Here is a 19,263-nt window from a genome sequence, read left to right as displayed (position 1 = left end):
CCAGCAAGATAATATAAAAATTAGCCAAGCTAACAGCTACACTGAAAAAATTATATTTTTTTCCGATTTCATTTAATATAAAATCGGAAAACATTATAAAATGGCATATTTAAAAAATTGACGAGTTTGATTATCTAAAATATATGTTTTACAGCTATTAATGAGATGCGAAATGAAATAAATCGAAAATCATTGACTAACACAAGAAAAAATGAAAAATAATACCATAAGCTGATATTGATTCAATTGAGAGACCAGGAGGTAATTTTTGTACAATAGGTATGACTTCATAAGCTTCGTGCATTTTTAAAATGTTTATTATGGATCAGAAATATCAATTAGTTATTTATTAAAAAGCATGTGACTTCTAATTTATCCTCCGTCATATTTGTTTCGGACTCTTGTTTATTTATATTGAAACTTAAAAATAAAAGTAGAAGTTATTCTTCTAAATATGACTATAATACTGGCACTGAATGAAATTGTGAACTAAATATATCTCTGAATTTGGGTGGCTAATGCTTGGCAAATAAAATACATCTGCGTCGAAGTCATATTTATGGCTTCATGGGGGTACTGGATCGGAGATTGATCGAGCTCTGATTCTGGTCAAAATTACGATTTACGGATGGATGGAGTGCAAATATGTCCTTCCTGTAACACGGGATGTGACGTTTGTATGCTGTTGTTGTTCATTTACGTCGCACTAGAGTTTCACAATAGGCTATTGGCGACGGTCTGGGAAACATCCCTGAGGATGATCCGAAGACACGCCATCACAATTTTGATCCTCTGCAGGGGGGTGGCACCCCGCTTTGGCAGCACGACAACCTGTGAGAGAAGTCGAGCACTATACTGTAGAACAGTTTAACGAGGACCAATACCGCACTCCCTCGGTCCCTACGNTCCGAAGACATGCCATCACAATTTTGATCCTCTGCAGGGGGGTGGCACCCCTGCTTTGGTAGCACGACAACCTGTGCTCGAAGTCGAGCACTTTACTGTAGAACAGTTTAACGAGGACCAATACCGCACTCCCTCGGTCACTACGCAGACTGATCCAAGTGGTCACCCACCAGCGCACTGACCGCTACCCGTGATGCTTGACTTCGGTGATCTGCTGGGAACCGTGTCTTAACGATCCACTGCGGGACTGTATGCTGTCTCTGGATCCGGATCAACCTTAGGAATGTTTCCCAGACAATCGCCAATAGCCCATTGTGCAGCTCTACCGAATTATCCTCTTCGCGCCAGCTGGCACATAAGGTCTTGTCTTTTCTTCCATGCACCAATGACCTAAGTCAGTCCTCTTGCCTCCTCCCTTCCATTTAATTTTGCTTTGCACATTGTGCTGCTTTAGTGCGACGTATATAACAAGGGAGAAAAAGAAAGATTTGATTATCGTCTAGAGCTATCTTGCTGTAGACGGTGGTTTGAAATTCCTAATTAGACAGTACTGCCACATTAACGTACAATATTATCGCAAATCGTTTTGGTTTTAATAACCTTATCTCCGCTCCACACAAAACACGAGGACTTTCCGCTTTACAAGAACCAGAACATGAGAATCGAACCTTATCCCAAAGCTTGAAAGATGAATTAAATTAATATTAATTAAAAATGAATTGATTAAAAAACGTATTTGTTATGCTTTCTCTTCTGATAAATGTGGAAAATCGGTAAAAATAAATTTTAAAAAAAACCTTGTTTCGATTCAAAATTTAACACAAATGGCCTTTGTCAAAACATTCAAGTTTGAATGTCTGTCCATGCGTGAACGAGAAGGCGTGAAAATAAAAATAAATAAAATAAAAAGTATTAAATTAAAACTTTAGAGGCTGCTCAAAATAATGGGGGAAATAATGAGGGAAAGACAATAAATTACAAACGGAAAATAATGTTTTGATCACCAAAAAATATAGCAATAAATTGGTAATTTTTAACAATTATTTTGGTAATTATATGCTTTAGCTTGCACAGAATTTCTTAAACCTAGATTAAATATTTATGAAAATATGAACTTATTTTAATAAAAAACTACTTTTTTTTTGTCGTATGTTTTTTTCTGCTATAACTAAAAATATTCAATAAAATTAAACAAAATTTTTGGAGTGATATAAAATTACAATTTTTTTCTTTCTTTAAAATTCGAAATCAGTGCGATATATAAGCAATTAAAGTAGCATTTTTTCTCTCCGCAATTTTGCAACTAATGAAAAAAGTCATATTTGAATATCTTAAAAATTTTAAACTTTCAAGCTATTTTTTAAATAGTTTTTGTACTTCTTAAAAGAAACTTAAAAAGATAAGGGGCTTTCCACAAATATTAATTTGTATCATAAGACAAAATTAAATAACAAATGATATTACTTTACAATAAACGTTCATACACCTAAATATGATTGCATATGCAATCATATGCATTTCTTTTCTTATATAAGAAAAGAAATGATTCTATGGAAAGATACTTTTATGATCCACAAAAATGCCAATGTCATTTTTTAATAAATCTTTTTTATTATTTTAAGAAAATGAAATTTGTGGGAAACCCCTTATCATTTTTAGCTTTCTTTTAAAAAGTACGAAAACTGCTGGAAACATTTTAAATTTTCAAGATATTCACATCGAACTATTTTTTTTTTCGTTGCCACTACATGAGTCACTACAAAATGAAGCAATTTTTTAAAAAATTTTTCCTTTGTATGTGCAATATAAAATAACTACTTTAATTACTCATATCTTGTTCAGTTTTAATCAAACTTTTCTCAAATTTTAAAGCAATAATTTTGTAATTTTCAACAAGGCCTAGGGAAAAACATTATCAGAGAACATTTGAACTATGAGTGAATGAATGATCTAAGTTACATTTTAGTGAATTAAGAGTACATAAACTTTAAAGTTTATATGTCGACTGTAGAAAATGAATTTTATTTCATGCGTACAGGCTTTCTAGCGTAATTTATAAATCCGTATTTCTCATTTAAGGTCTTTACTCAAATGGCATTCATATTTTTGGTATTTTAATTTAATGAGCAGGTTTTTATAGTTATTTGTAAACTGTTTATCGTCAAATGCAAAAGCCCTTTTTTCAGACGCTTTAATCGAATCTTTACTTAAATAATATTTATCAAGGTATTTAATGCAATAGCTGAAAATAATTATTTTTTATTTAATTTTTAGCATAAAAATTAAGTATTCCCCTTCTTTTTTTTTTTTTATAGACCACTAATGATGTTTCATGATGCTTGTATTGTCCCTATGGTATGTTTTCTATTTTTTCAAACAACATAACTGAATAAACTGTATTAAATAAACCATAAATTTTTTTGTCAATCCCGCATCTATAGCCGTGGCACTCGGTGTGCTGATTCCATAAGGTACCAAGCAAATTTCGCCAGTGTGCTAACATATACTACTCAATTTCTCCTCACGCCTGGTGGCGCATGAAGCCACAAGTTTCAAGTTCCGCTTTCTTTGCATTCTCAAAACTGAGCTACCCTCTTTTCCAATCTGGCAAACCCTGTCGAAGCTACTCTAGTTTGGTCTTTTGGGGACATTCTTAGCATGTCCTATCCTGAACCACTGTTTTTTCATTTCTACTGTGATGAGTTTAGTTTCATAATAGAGCTTATTGTTTATGATTTTATCAGATCAGTATATCTTTAAAATTAGTCTGAGGCAATTATTTTAATAAAGTATAGTTTTTTGCTTTCTGAGTCGCCGTGATTTGCTGCCATATTAGCACACAGATTTAAGTAGTTTTAAAAATTTGTAACTTGAGTTTACTATTTAATTTGTTTCCAAATTTTTTGGAAGCATGTTGTGCTTTTTCAATTCTTGCTGTGATGTTCACTCCAAAGTAGTTAGTGTGTTGCCCAATTATTTCTATTTATAAATATGTGTAATCATTTTTACTGCTATTAAATTTTAGTCTTCTAATTAATGTGTAATCCTACCTGTTTCACACTTTCTTCTAGTCTATTTGTTTTGGTCTTCATTTCCTGCACTTTGGAAGGCAATGCAATATTGTATGCTTAATCAAGGTCCTCTAGATTTTCTTTGAGTGTTGACTTGTACAGGGATGAGATTAGCCAAAAGGCAAAAAAGCTGAATTTCCACGATAGTAAATTTTACGCAAGCGCAACCCTTTAATAATAAATTCCAGACAGTTTAAGGTAATAAATAATGTGTTGACATACAATTGTGTACTAATCTATTATTATAAAAACGATTACATTGATACTTAACATTTAGTGAAAAAAAAATTACTAATTGAAAAAATAAAGCTGGAAATTATATTTTTCCTCAGTTCACATAAGAGACAATTACTACTTGAAAAACTACCTGGTTTAGCAAATTAAAACTACTGAGAATATACATTAATATTTCATTTCTTTTAATAAATACTGTTATGTGATTTATAGCAAATATATCAGTAATATTACTTTTTAAATTATATTGGAAAAAAAAACTTTAACAATGGACCGAATCATTATGTTCATATTATAGTCTAATCTAACTAGAGCCCTCTGAAACATATCAATAACAGTGAAGTAGAAATATATAGTAACTCCTTAACATACAAAAATTGCTATTTTAGTTTGAAAAATTACATGACAATCAGCAACTGTTTAGATAATTGTTTTTTATTTGATAAGAATTTTGCATTTTATAGCATAAATAACAGCAATTATAAATAAAATTTTGATGATGAGTTAATTAACTCTTTTTCCCCAAAAATTTTTTTTTAATTAAATCCCTTTTTAAGTGATTGCTTTTGTTTGCTATATCTTTTATGTTTGCTATATTTAGTCGTTAGTCCATCTTCAAACATCTTGTGACAAATCCTATTTTTTCTTCTTTGCAAGCACAGAATGTAAGTTTTGAATATATTCCCTTCCAGTTTCTCTGATGTTGTAACACTTACATATACTAATAATCGTCGTTAGAAAAACAGTCACCTTTATAGTAACTAATTTTAAAAAAAATTTACTTCTTACAAGAATCGCGATAGTTGATCTTAAAATTGCGTGAATATGAATAACAATTATGGATTTTGAAATCACATGAATATGAAACTAGATATACGATTTTGAAAATGAGAAAATACAAACTGGGATATAGAATTTTTAAAACGCGTAAATACAAATCACGATTCATAATTTTTAGATAGCGTAAATACGAATCATGATGCGTAATTTTTAGATTGCATAAATAAGAATTATGATGCATAACTTTTAGAATGCGTGAATGCGAATCCCAATGCCTTATTTTAAAATCACATATAAATACGAAAATCAATGTTTGATATTATAAACCGCATGAGCAAATCAAGACATTGAATTTTAAACTAGCATGAATACGAATCGCTACATAGGTTTTTAATAAGGGGTAAATACGAATCACAATATCGGATTTTCAAATCTTGTAAATCAGAATCGCAACGTACAATATTCAAATCGCGTGAATAAGAATCGCAACACGCAAATATGAAAAGCTATGTTTGATATTAAAATTGTGTGAATAACAATCGAGATATTATCAGATTCCAGGCTTGGGACCTCTAAAAGGCTTGTCAGAAGCAGCGTCGTTTGAACTACGAAAATCGGATCTATCTGGAGGGCGGGGTAAAAAATTCAGAAAATCTTATCTGCTGCGTGTAAAAGGGGAGAAAATAGCTAAAATAAGTGAAAATGAGAAAGGATTGGTAGCTATGTAGTTTGAATTTTCTGTTTCTCTTTGAAAATCGGTAAATTTTCTGAAAAAGCGGAATACTTTTAAAAAGAAGTGCAATTTTTAGAAAATCTGAATTTTTGATAAAAAAGCTGAAATTCAAGAGATAAAAGTGAAAAAAGCGGAAATCCGCTAAAAAGCGGAAAAATCTCATCCCTGCTTGTAGGAAGAATCAAGAAATTATTTTGGATTTACCCTCATCACTGATAAACAGTTTATTCTTATTTTTCAAAATCTTAAATTAATCTACAGGTACCACAGTGGGCTAAAAAGAACAATTCACATATCGAAAAGATAATTTAATAACCTTTTGCTGGTAGCTAATTGTGAAATTAATATAATTACATTTTAATATGGTATTTCCAAACTTTTTACTCTGATCACCACACTGATTCTACCATTAAGTCTCAAGACCAAGTATGCAGAGGCATTATTCAGAAAGGAGGGGAGTCTGATCTCATTCCAGCCTTAGAGACATTAACAATCATATGAAAAAAATTTTTTTCACTGCCTACCTGGAGAATGACCTTTTGTCATATAGGCATCTGAAGGGCAGATTTGTTGACCATTCATTCAGGGGCACCATATTAGGTTGGCCTATGTTGCCCCCACAGTAAGGACAGATAGTCCCAAGAATGAAAGAACATCCATGCGTTGCCCAGGATTCGAACTCAAATCTTTTTTTGATGCAAGGCCAGTTCCCTGACCCTTACATAGACCGGCCAGCATAATAAGAACATTAAATATATATGAATTAATAATCATACAATATTAGTATATGAGTTAATCATAAGAAGTGTTACACTAGTTCAAATTTTGGATAATATTACACAAATTTTAGTAAGTATCACTAATCTCGATTAAAAAAACAAAACAAAAAAAAACACAATGACATAAGCCAATATACAAACTTAAGAAAATGGCATTACTTTAAGCTTTGAAATGTATTTCATTTTTATCTAAAAAAAATACCAAGTATGTTAAATTGTTCAAATTATGCTGAGGAAGATGTGTTTAGAGCTAATGAAATTTCATGTGAATTAGCCTATTTAACATTATAATAAGAAAAATGGAATCTTTTACTCATAGACTATATAAAAACTTGATCTTTATTAACAACATACATTTTATAAGAAAAAAAATGGACATGCTTTATTATTCAAATGCAAAAAGAAATGTAATTTAAAAATGTCAATGGTAGAATAATTTTGAATCTGAGATTTATTAGTATATTTTTACAAATATTATTAATACAATTTAAGAAATTCTTTCAAATGATGGAGCAGAATCATCCCAAGATTATTTAAAACAATATAATAAAATAAGAGAAAACAGGGCAATGCAATCATTCTAGTTCAATGTTTAAAGATAGAAATCTCCAAAATAATCTGGCTAAGTGAGCCTGACGTTATAAACATTCAATATAAGTGGCAGCTCATTAGTTTATCATAAATCTAACATTCATACATTGCAAACAGTAAAAAAAAAGACATTATGCTAATGAGAAATACACAACAATATGCTATGTATACATCATCTCCGCCATTTCAGACATTTTTTTAGGTATATAAACAAAATTATCAAAGTAGCCAGCTAGCTCATCTACATTAATGTCATCAGCATGATCTTGGGAAGCATGTTGAGCAGCACATTGTCCGCTGAATGACAGTCTATGATCTAAGAAGTTTTTATTTGAGCAACATTTAGTGGCAAGACCATTTACATTTTGAACACAATCAGGCAGTCCAGACTGATGACTTACATTAATTTCTGAAGTAAACGATTTATCAGAAAGACTTCGCTTGCTACAGTGTTTTTTCTTTTTCCGAGATATTGCCTTCCCACAGGTCACATTACGGCATTTACAGGGATCAGATTTTGCAAGATGTGCACAGCTAGAGCTAGTGTCTTGTTCTCTACTTGAACCACTATGTGTCTTCCAACATTTATTTGTATGCTTTTCTATCCGACCAAGGCTACAAAAAATAATTTTTAATAAATAATCAACCTTTGAAATAAACTACATACCCACACAGGGTGCGTAGTCAAATTTTTCAGCAAAAATAAGCACCTTCAAATTCACTTTTTAAGCACTCAAAAAATATTTTTCAGCACTTTAAAAATATATTATAATTAAGATATGTGCACTAATAATTTTTTCCCCTTAGTATTGTTGAAAGTTCTTCGTATATATATGTTAACAAAATGCAAAATAGTTTTCTAAGTTACATGATCATGATAAAATAACTAGTTTCTGACAAAGAATTCTTTTTGTGATTATATTAGCCACCATAAAAACAATTAAGCACAATTTTAAATACAATCAATATTTAGTGAATCATTCAAGTTTTTAAATTTATAATTACTTTACACAATTCTGTAAAAAAATTAGACAAAATTATAAATAATTAATTCAACAATTATTTAAAAAGATTATCTCTCTTGCAGAATGCACCAGAATTGCTCATGAGAATGCACGTATCCTTCCCCCCGAATCTAGCTCAGTATTCAAGCCCGCAAGTATTTCAGAAAATGATTGGCGCTTTCATACGCTACAGACCGATGTTATACCGAAAGAGATTGTGCTTGAACGAATTATGAAAACGTTGAATAAAACAATATGGAAAACACGCTTTTTGCGTAATTCGAAGCAAAAATTGTTATGGTAAAGAAGAAAAAATCTCATTTTGGAAAAGGGAAAATTAAGCACTTTTAAAAAAAAAAACAATGAAAAGAGCACTTGTAAGGGCTTTTAAAAAATGAAAGTAGAAAATAAGCACCTTTAAGCACTTTTCAAAATTGCTAGCACCCCGCCACATTATACAATACTTATAAGCTTTTGTCTTTTTGTTAAAATTTACAGTATCTTATGTCATATTCCAAAATAACCAAACATTTTTTTCAGAATGGGCATAGAAAATTGAATATAAAACTGATTTGTAATAGACAGACTGACATTGGCTTTTTATTATTTGAATAAATAATTTTTTTAAATTAATTTTATGATAATTAAATCAAATCATCGATCATTAAATCAAAATTTAGTCAGAGTGGTCTTTTTTTGCGCACTACACCTTAACATAATCTATAAATTAAAATATAATATATTCCTTGAAAGTAAACTAATTATAATTTACAAAGAAATATGAATGTTTAAATCAATCAATTTAAGTGTTTAATTATTATCAATATTTATTATAGTTCTTAGCATAAATTTGCCAATACATGTTAATTTTAGTAAGTAGACTTATTATGCATTAATAGTTTATAATAGATTATTAGGTTTGTTTATGTATTAAACAAATTTTAATGTGTAAATCTTTTAATAGTTTAATTATGCAAGGCTATCAGCGATCCAAATTTAAAAGCTAATAATATTAACGGATTAGATAAATTGCAATTTTACTAATTACTTAATAGATTATGATTTTTTTACACCAAACTTCTAGATTTTTGACAATAATTGTCAAAATAAAAAGGAAGTTAATGTCAAATAATTAAAGAGCAGAGTAGATTAATCACTAGCAATCTTATAGATGAATATTAATTATTATTTTCTAATAATTATTTTCACTCTACAGTTTTTGGTAGGATAATTGTCAAAAGGGTGTTTTAAGAGTGTTAAGATATGTCAAAAAGGGTGTTTTAACATAATGGTTAAAACCATGGTAAAACTGTCAAAAACTCACCAACCTTACTTAAAGAAATATATTTTTTTATAAAATCATCTAGTTAGTTAATCTGTTATTCTAACGTTTACAGCTAGTCACTTTTATGCATATACTTTACATTCATTGTTAAAATGTACAAAATATAGCTTACTCAAATACTACATGCATAACCATAAAAATTTGTATAAAGTTCAAAAAAATATATTGGTATACATTATTAATGAAACTCAACAAGATTATAAAAAAAATGTATCAAATTTACCTATTTAAATCAACTCTCAGCTTCTTAAACTCTGTTTGTAAAGCTGACAACTGACAATCTTCACTTTCAGCCATTGCAATGAATTATTACAAAATACCTACGGAAAAAAAATTTATTAAAATAAAAATATTTGTTCTAATAATAATGATATTACAATAAGATTTACCAGTTGAGCTGCGAGTTAAATAAATACATGTTGAGAAAAAGATTACTTAAGTTTAAATTTACACATTTTTTTAAAATTTCTCTACCAGTTGCCTCATGTAGACATGTATCTCTACAATAATTTTTTAACACAAAATAATAATTATAAGGTCTGTATAATGAAAATTCATTATAATAAATCCAACTTTTAACTGCACAAAAAATAGTACTTTAGGTGTTAATATGTAATGATGTTTGTCATTAGTCTTTTATAAACAAACAGTGTATTTCCATGAATAAATAGGTATGCATAAGAATGCGTGCACATATCTGTATCGAAATTTTGAATAAAAACAAAATAATGTCTAGAAAATATCAATTTAATGTTACAGTATTACAATCTTTGGCATGAACATTCGACATTAAAACTGACCATAAAATTTAAGAAAGACTTGTTTACAATTTTTATTCTGAAGTGATTTAACGCTATGTCAAATCTGTGGATTAAATAATAATTGCACAGCAAAAGAAAAAACAAAATATTATACTAATTACGCGTACCTTTAGCTTAGGTAACGGTATTTAAATAATTACTAATAGTGAAGTTCTTTACTAGATTGAGAATTCAAAGAGAAAATAAGCGGGGAAATAAGGAAGAATTAGTAAACACGAAGAATCTAAAATATAACAGGAAGATTTACAATTGTTTTCCATAAACTTACCCATAAATTTAAAATATATTGTTTCCACAAATTAGGATATATTAATAAATAACGATAAATGAAAATAAAATGAATTTACAAATTCGCACTAAACATTACGCATCATATTTACCCATTGTTTTGATAGTTGTTGCCATCTATAAGTAAAAAGATTTAAAGATTTTATTTTTTGAGAAGTACTTGCATGGCGCTTCTACGTAACATTCAAGTTTTACCGAACAGGGCCCGATTTACAGATCACGGGGCCCTCGCAGAGTAAAGAAGTATTCACACCAAAAGTAGTTGCGGCAGCTGAGGATCGTCAGTCAATGCTACTGTAAACCAAAGTGTTGTTGTTTTGGGTATGTGTGAAATTTCACCCAATCAGGTTTACAATCGCATTGACGGACGATCGCATATGCGGGAACCGTATTCGGTGTGAATGGTCTTTGAAATTGAAAACGATGATGAAATAGAAATTTAAAATTTAATTTAGCTAAATTAAGAAAAAATTCCGAAAGTTTAATTGACAAAGTAAAAGTTATTGTAAAAATGATGAAAACTATGTAAGAAACAAGATATTTGACTAAATGCCTAGTATATAAAATTATTTTTTTTCATGCATAACTTCTGATGACGGCCTTTTACAAGTTGGGAGACCTGAGCACGTGCTCCGAATGCCCTCCCTTAAATCACTACACAGAGCACTAAATTCAAAATGTCGATCAATTTTAATCAGAAATCAAGTATTTAACGATATCGCTGTGCTACTTAGCTATAACGAGAATTAAATATTGGCCTAATACTTTTTCTTGAGGTTGTTACAAAACACATTTTTTTTTTCAAAACAAGTTGCAAGAAAAGGTTCTCATAGTTGTTTGAACTTTTCAAAAAAAAAAAAATCATCGTTTTAATTTTTGTTTTCAATGCTTTAATTTTATCTACAGCCTAACACGTCAATTTCTTAAATGTTGAAACTCATAAAAATGTCTGCTGATAAAAGAAAAAGTGGTAATAATTAAGTAATACAGAACACGATTTTAAAAAACACTTTAGAAAATTGAATTTAAAAAATTGATTGATATATTTTTAAGAAGCTTAAGAGGTTATATAAATCAATCAGTAAATAAAAAATAATATTGAAAGGAAGGTCAACATGTTTCGAGTGCCAGTACAGGGAGCGCTCAGAAAATCATTCTAGGGGGAGCGAGTTTAAAATTAATAATCATAGTTTTATTTTTCAGGAATGGTGAATACTGACTTATTTTAAATAATATTGTAAGAGCGGTGGTGGCTCAGGAGATAGAGGGATCACCTTCCAATGAGATGAACAGGGTTGGAATCTCACCGATCTGGCTTGCACCGACGTGCAGGCTGAGGTAAAATATCCACAGTGACAGACGGATCAAAAGTTAGAGTTCACTTTCCATCAGACTAAACATGGAACCATTTCGTTGTTTCCCTCTCCATGTAAAGCAAATGTGGGAAACGCAAATTCTAAAAAGTCCACCAAGGAGGCAAATTTCTCCCAATACCTGACCCAGAAGTTCCCTTGACTTCTGGATTGAGTTCAAAATTCGAAGGCAACGGAGTTGAACATTAGTAGTCGTAAATCCACAATTGGGTTGGCTATTCAACGACGGTTTTAAAGATAAATTGTAAGCGCCGTAGTGGCTTGGAGAGAGCGTCCTCCTCCCCATGTAGTGAACAGGGTTTGAATCTCAGCGATGGCATGGGCAATACGGATTCCGGCTGACCTGCCTCAGTGGTAGACGGATCATGGGTTAGAGTCCCCTTGCCGTTAGGCTATCTGTGGGAGGTTTTCGTGGTTTTCCTCTTTACGTAACGCAAATGCGGGTTATGTCCATCAAAAAGTACTCTAAGCAAATTTCTCCCAAAACTTGATCCAGGAGTCTCCTTGTCATCTGGAATGGGTTCAAAATTGCAAGACTATGGAATTGAACATTGGTAGTCGTAAACCTTAAATTGGATCGGTTGTTCTACGGACAAAAAAAAATAATAATAAAGTAATAAATAAAAAAATGTCTTTAAACTGATAGCTATTATTCATAAATGAAAAAAATCATTACACAATTAATAAATTAATTATAAATTTACATAGTTAAAATACAAAACATAAAGATTGGGTGAAAATTCATAAGAAATTTCCTCCTTTCATTTTTCACCTTAGCCTCATGTCCAATTTCTTAGATCTTTCAACCTGGTGATTCAGAGCATCGTCTTCAGGAAATGTTATCTCTTTATGAAAAAGAACAGTGTGGGGAAGAAAAAAAAAACTCTCTGAATAAATTTTGATCTAATGATCGGATTTTTTATGTTACGATATTTTAAGTTATCAAAAGCCACAAAAAGGTACTTTCTCTGAATTAATATACCTTTCTCCTTGGGCGGATTCCTTACCCTCAAAATATATTGGGTAGCTGCAACCTGAGAAATATGGTACTAATAGTTCGGTCAAGAGGGCGGTTCAAAGATTGGATTCCATGAAGGTAATTTCATTTGTCTGTGCAATTACACCAAAGAAGTCATCCTCCTTTCACTGCCTTGGTATTTACAAATTAGTTTGTTTCCCCCCTTAAGGAAAAAAAAAAGCCTTTCGAACTGTTTTAATAATATGTTCTGTTTGAAGATCATTTACGTAAAAAGAAAGATTAGTTTTAAGGTTTTCATTTATTTTTTATTGATTCATTTTTTTTGTACAGATGAATTTCAGATAATCGAATTAATAATAAGAAAAATACCTTGCTTGCAGTCTCTAGGGGGGGGGGGTAACCCTAATAACCATATCCTGGGTGAGCCACTGCATACACGATGCTCTTCGTCAGTGGACGATAAAATGTGATTGATGGAAAACCTCCATATCTCGGTTATGCTCTTATTTTTCAAATGGAAAAAATACCAATTCATTTCTAGCATTAAAACACGAAAGCCTCTCGAGTGTAACACGAGAAGAAAAGCATCATTTACTGGCTTTAAAGCAAGTTATTTTATTTTAACTTTACTTCCGTTTCAACTATGAAGCAAAATATACTTTTAAAGTAAAACGCATTTTTCATTTCATTTTTTTTTAGGTAGTCGTTTTAAAAGTTTGATGTATTATAACAAAAAGATAACATGCACGCAATTTTGCTGATTATTTCATCTCCTTTTTTTCTATATTAGGATCTGAAATATATTCTGTATTATAAAAGAAATATCAAGTTTTATTCGGTGATTGAAACAAAATAAATTTATTCTATGAAGTAAAGGATATCATATTGCGATGTAATACGATATATTAGTTTAACAACGAAACAAGCGTTTGCTGCAGTGTGAAATTCGAAGTGAAAAAATTACATCTTTTGATTTGAAAAAAATTTAAATAATTGTAAAGTAAAAACTCATTGCATGTTAAAAATTAATTTCTAATGAATATTTTAAGTCTCAAAGATATTTATGAATTGGTATTTTTTTTAATAAAAAGCAAACGATTTTAATTATTTTGAATTAAATAAAAATAAACGACGAAGTTATAAGATTTTATCGTCTGCAATACTTATTTTTGTTAGGATTATAATATCACATTCCATGATTTTAGTTTAAATGAAAACAGAATAATTTTGTGATAGATATTTTTTAAGTAATATCTATTTAATAGACTTAAAAGATGAGTTTCAGTAATACTATGCCGAGAATAAGAGGTATTTGAATCTTATAACACTTATTTTTCATAAATTTTAATATTTAAGTAAAGTAATTTAAAAATGTTATGACCGATGTTCATCTAAGTTTTGAAGACCGTTTGCAATACTTTAATTCGAAATGATTTTATAGGAAATTTATAATTTGAGAGATATAATTTTGGCAAATCGCTTTTTCCCGTAAAAAAAATTAATTACTTATTCAAAAGTGATTTTTAGAGCAGATATATAACTTGGAAATATAGCTTGTATAGTTAAATTGTATCTATATTCCGATTTAAAAATATGATAAATTAACTTAATAAGAACATGCAAAGCTTGTTAAATTAAAAAGCAAAATTTCTGTCCTAAAATGTTCAAAAAATGTTTTGTTCAGACATCAATAGAATTGGTAGTTGTAAATTATAATTTGCATGAAAGATAAATAGTTAAATTTATACATCGAAAATAAAGGATTTTCACAGAGGCTCTCGAAAGTGTCCGTACGAAATAGGGTTCTATCCATTTGAAAATGAATATTGCAGAATGGATATTCAATAAGATATATATTCTGTTCTTAGCAAAACTGCGTGGAATATTTTAGAAAGAAGGCTAAAGTTTATTTTTAAAAATTCAATAATCAAAAAATAACCCAAACCCGATCTCTCAAAAGTCATCATACACTTTTAAAAAATCATTCATTACTGATTTATCACTAATGATGGCAAATAATCAACTTTCAAATATTGAGTGTTTTATTACGACTACGAGCCATTTTTAAATGATAAAAGTTATGGAGTTAGCAAGCAAAAGTTAAAATTCAATGTCACGACCAAAATTTTGATACTAAATTGCAATAAATAAATAAAATAAAATAAATTGTGATTGCCGCAAGAAGATCAGAGGTTACCCATTAGCAAAATGGTTGCTGTCTAATTTTTTTTTTTGGAAAAGCAACTTTATTGTGTTTTTTTTTATCTTGGACACCTTTAACTGTTAATCCTCAACCGCTCGATACACAATTTCGCAGACATATTTGAATGCAGCACAGACACATTCTGTGTAAATTCTTTTGATGAATGAATAGTCATTGAACAGTCAATCGAAATCAATATTAACATTTTCGGATGGGTACAATGATTTTTGAAGGAGATTGTAAGCTGCATCATACCCCCGTTTCGGATTCACAAGTTCATACATGAAATATGATTTGAAAGCTATGCTTTCTTTAGAACTTTACATGAATAGTGAACGAATCATTTATATTGCGTGGATGACAGTCTACGGTCTTGTGCAAGTCATTGGGTACGTTGAAAATGGATCTTTTTATCCCAACACCCAGTTCTCGCATTTGCATGAAAGGTGTGCGGAGAGCCACCATTCGCTCTTCGGTAGGGTTCAATTCTTTTAACCACTTCGGTACTTTTGTGAGGGACGGGCTTCATGCTTGCGTTTGCGAACGGAATCCTTTCGTTTTTCCTTTTGTGTGTAACGCTTAAGGTATTTCCGTCTACGTTCTTTGGCTTTTTCAGCCTCTGTAAGTTTAGGCCTTGGCATCGATTTTTTTTCTTGCTTCAACTCGAACTTTTGGGACCGTGTCAATCAGTTTGGACCCTCTTTATTTGTGATATTCATCCAGTTCGAACTGTAGGTTAGAATGTCTGATTCTTAATTAAAACAATTAAAAAAAAATCGTTCAAATGATGAATTTCTCTTTTATTCACAACTTAAGAAGCATTTATGGGATCTCCCTGGTCCCATATCTCAAAAATATACTTACCAATTTAATGTGTAACAAAATTAAAAGTGAAAAAAAGAATTCTAAAAAAATGATCAAACAGCAGCGGTCGCCATTGCAACGCATGCGCACTCTTTACTATTACTCTTGATTATTGTAGTTGAAAAGTGTGAGGAATCCATCAAATCCAAACCAAGACCTATTTTGCCAATGAGTAATAAATAAATGACTAAATAATATTAGTAATAAATGAAGGATAAAGCAATAGGCGATAATTTTAATTATTAATTTATCCGAATACATTTAAGTGTACGATGATTTTTGTGAAGTAAAATGTTTGTTACATTTTGATTATTAATTTTTTGAAAATAAACTTTTACTTTTTTTCTAAAATATTGCATGTAGTTTTGCTAATAATAGATTATAGATCTTACTATTAAGTCCTTATTAATTTCTTAAAAATAAACTTTTACTTTATTTTTAAAATATTACATGTAGTTTTGTTAATAATAGATTATAGATCTTACTATTAAGTACCCATTCTGAAATATTCATGGCTGCATTGCTCATATTTAAAACTGATGGACTCTGTGCTGAATGGCAATACAATTGTAGTCGTTTTCAGACAGCTTCTAGCAAGACTTTTGACCAATGCTGTCAAAAGGATTTCAACGTCATTCTAAGTTTCGACCACTTTTTGACTAGTTAGAATTTACAAAACTATAAATTTATAAAACAAGTTTTAGTCGTTTTAAGACCACTACAAGCAACATTATATAATTGCCCTTTTATCACGAAATAGAATTCATCGTCTATCAAATTTTCAACAAAAATCTGTCTTACTAGAGTGCTCAAATTTTAACAGGAGTTCGCAATCAGAAGCTATTGTAAATTAGAATTATTTTCTATACAATGCAAGCAAACTGTATCACCGTTTTATCGTTAATAGATATTTTGACCACTTTCTCACATTAACAAACTTACAAGAAGAAAATTATGAGACAAAATAAAAATTACAAAAACTAAATTTTTTAAGTCTAGAAGGTACGAAGTAATTATTTATCATGCCGAAATGTAAATGTAGTACTTTTAATAAATTTCAATCTTCCATGGCTTTCGAAAGTAATGATCCCTTACATGTATGATGAAAATAAAATAGTTTTATAATTTTCAGAATACTTTTAAAACGTAATTTTTAAAACTTTGTTTTGTTTTATTATTATATTAGCTGTTAATGCTAGCTCAGATAATAAAAAAAGTACATTAATGATTAAGTGATCTTTATAAGAGAGTGAATATCGATTAAGTGATCTACACAGAGCTGTAATAGAGGTAGAAATCACGCACCTGCTCTCTAGCTTTCAGCGATTTTTGCAGAAACAGTTGAGATCAGTTCTTTTTTTGGTAGTTTCGAGTTTTGTACTTATAAAGACAATTGCAGAAAGTTAAAAGCTTCAGGAAAGCTTAAGATTACCAGAACAGTTAAATATTAGATCAACAAAACTTAGCTACATTGAAAATTATTTTAGAATTTCATTTTATTTTACTATGTATAAACCGTACAAAACTGTTTACATTTTTACACAATTGGAAAATGTTTAACTTTGAATGGTTTTAAAGCCGATAAAAATGCATCTGGTAATAACCACTCTCTTAAAAAAAATTAATAAAAAAGCTGAACTAAAATTTATTATTTATGCTTGAAGGTGCTATAGTAATTATATTCAAAAGTTTAAAATTAAAAATGGGAAATTTTCTAAGAAAGTATAAAATTGAGACACAATGTATATTTCATATTTTTTAAAACTTTAAAATTTGACCGAAGTTTAGACCAAATCTATTTTAATGTTAATTATTTGGATGTATCATACTTATTTTAAAATAAAACTACTTAAATTAGTTGAAGCAATTAATATTATCATTAATTTATGAATTATATAGAAAAAGTTCGTGGATCATATTTGCAGTTCAATTGTAGCCTCCTTATTAGTTCAAAACAAAATAATTCAAAATCATTTTCGAAATCATTTAAATAAAGTTAGCAATGCATTTAATTTTCTTTTAATTTTAAGAAGTTTTTTTTAATTTACATTTTTGTTCGAAATTTTTTTTATTTCCAAAATTTTATTTCCCACGGTTTGGGATAAATTCCTAGAATTTATTGCATTTCGTTTTAGTAGTTTTCAGTTATAAGACATGAAACGTCTGAAGTTGTTTTATAACAATCCCTGTAAAATGTGCTTTTTTTTTCTTTTTTGATTTATCGATATTGAAGCATGCATTTAGAAAGGAAACGCTTTCAAATTTTAATACAACATAGCAAACAGTGGTAAAACATCTTGTAAAATTACGAATATCTTTCTAGGTATTGGAGACTTTCCAAAACGTTTAAAAATGACTTTAGACATGTTAAGAAATCAAAAAATGAAATAAAGATTAAGACAAAAGTTTGAAATAACAAGGAGAAACGGAAGGTAGAAGATTTCACACTCTTGTTACGTAGTTTCTCTTTTAAAAACAAAAATTAACTTGCAGCTCGCGTTTGACTTGCATTACACCTTTATTGTATAAAATATACAGCTTACAATTTTCAACAATAAATGCTTGTGGTGTTACTTTAACTATTTTAAATTCTTTTTGTTTTTGTTTTTTGAACAAAGCGACATAGAGTTATAAATACTTTTTTGAAGTGAAACTTCTAATGCGACTTTCAACAAGGTTGCGTTAAACGTTTAACGCTACCATGGAGGGGGTATGAAATAGTGCGTGGCCTACCTCCGCGCCGAAGAAGTGAAACTTCGTAATGTGGAAATGAAAATAGGAAGGGGTAGAAATTGATTTTTAGTGAAATCATATTGTTTCTTTAAGACAAACTTTATTAACAATGCTTACAATTCACAATTGATCGCATCTTTTAATTATCATTTTCGAGTGGAGAAATATCCAAATCTATAACATTTACAATGGGATTCTGACAACTAAAGTAAGATACGAAATGTTTGAGTTCTATTTTTGCAATATTTCTTGCAAAAACTGCATCAGTGGTAGTTCCCCCATTGGTTGTTGGATAATTCCTACCATTTATCATTTCCAATCCTACCTAAAAATCAATTTCTACCCCTTCCTATGTTCTTCTCCACATTACGAAGTTTCACTTCGATCGCGCGGAGGGACTCCACGCACTGTTTTTTTTTTTTTTGCCTACTTCTGCTACATGTTTCTCTGCTGGCACTTAGTACTTTTATATTTGTTCTTTCCGAAGATGTGCAAGCATTTAAAACTTCTATTTTATTTCAGTCCCGCAGTGGACTGATCGTTAAGACACGGTTCCCAG

At 30.0% G+C, this 19,263-nt stretch overlaps 3 protein-coding genes across 6 annotated transcripts in view; 1 reads left to right on the top strand and 2 right to left on the bottom strand.

The window, feature by feature from the left end:
- The window catches only part of LOC107451602 (vacuolar protein sorting 39), a 41,556-nt gene extending 41,120 nt beyond the window's left edge, over positions 1–436 (bottom strand). Inside the window, exon 1 of one of the 2 annotated variants that reach the window (XM_043054184.2) lies at positions 226–436. In XM_043054184.2, the coding sequence (XP_042910118.1) occupies positions 226–304 (79 nt within the window). In that variant the 5' untranslated portion in view covers positions 305–436. The remainder of the gene's footprint in view (positions 1–225) is intronic. The other variant, XM_071185592.1, reaches the window with a different exon arrangement.
- A 6,388-nt stretch (positions 437–6,824) lies between these two features.
- Positions 6,825–10,749, bottom strand: LOC107451604 (oxidative stress-responsive serine-rich protein 1). Of its 3 annotated transcripts, none has more exons than XM_016067758.4 (3): positions 10,533–10,749; positions 9,667–9,763; positions 6,825–7,709 (listed from the first exon to the last, which is right to left on the bottom strand). In XM_016067758.4, the coding sequence occupies exons 2-3, from the start codon at positions 9,738–9,740 to the stop codon at positions 7,256–7,258; spliced, it is 528 nt and encodes a 175-aa protein (XP_015923244.2). In that variant the 5' UTR covers positions 9,741–9,763; positions 10,533–10,749; the 3' UTR covers positions 6,825–7,255. The 3 variants fall into 3 exon arrangements, with proteins under 3 accessions (XP_015923244.2, XP_015923245.2, XP_042910119.1); XM_016067759.3 differs by having other exon boundaries at positions 10,645–10,663; XM_043054185.1 differs by lacking the exon at positions 10,533–10,749 and adding an exon at positions 10,372–10,390.
- A 3,340-nt stretch (positions 10,750–14,089) lies between these two features.
- The window catches only part of LOC107451605 (spermatogenesis-associated protein 22), a 46,431-nt gene continuing 41,257 nt past the window's right edge, over positions 14,090–19,263 (top strand). The window contains exon 1 of the mRNA XM_016067760.3: positions 14,090–14,212. Coding sequence (XP_015923246.2) covers positions 14,179–14,212 — 34 coding nt within the window. The 5' untranslated portion in view covers positions 14,090–14,178. The remainder of the gene's footprint in view (positions 14,213–19,263) is intronic.

The sequence above is a fragment of the Parasteatoda tepidariorum genome, chromosome 9 (genome assembly GCF_043381705.1).
Source record: "Parasteatoda tepidariorum isolate YZ-2023 chromosome 9, CAS_Ptep_4.0, whole genome shotgun sequence".
Classification (NCBI taxonomy): domain Eukaryota; kingdom Metazoa; phylum Arthropoda; class Arachnida; order Araneae; family Theridiidae; genus Parasteatoda; species Parasteatoda tepidariorum.
The sequence above is the reverse complement of the archived record's forward strand: the minus strand, read 5'-3'. Positions and strand labels throughout refer to the sequence as shown.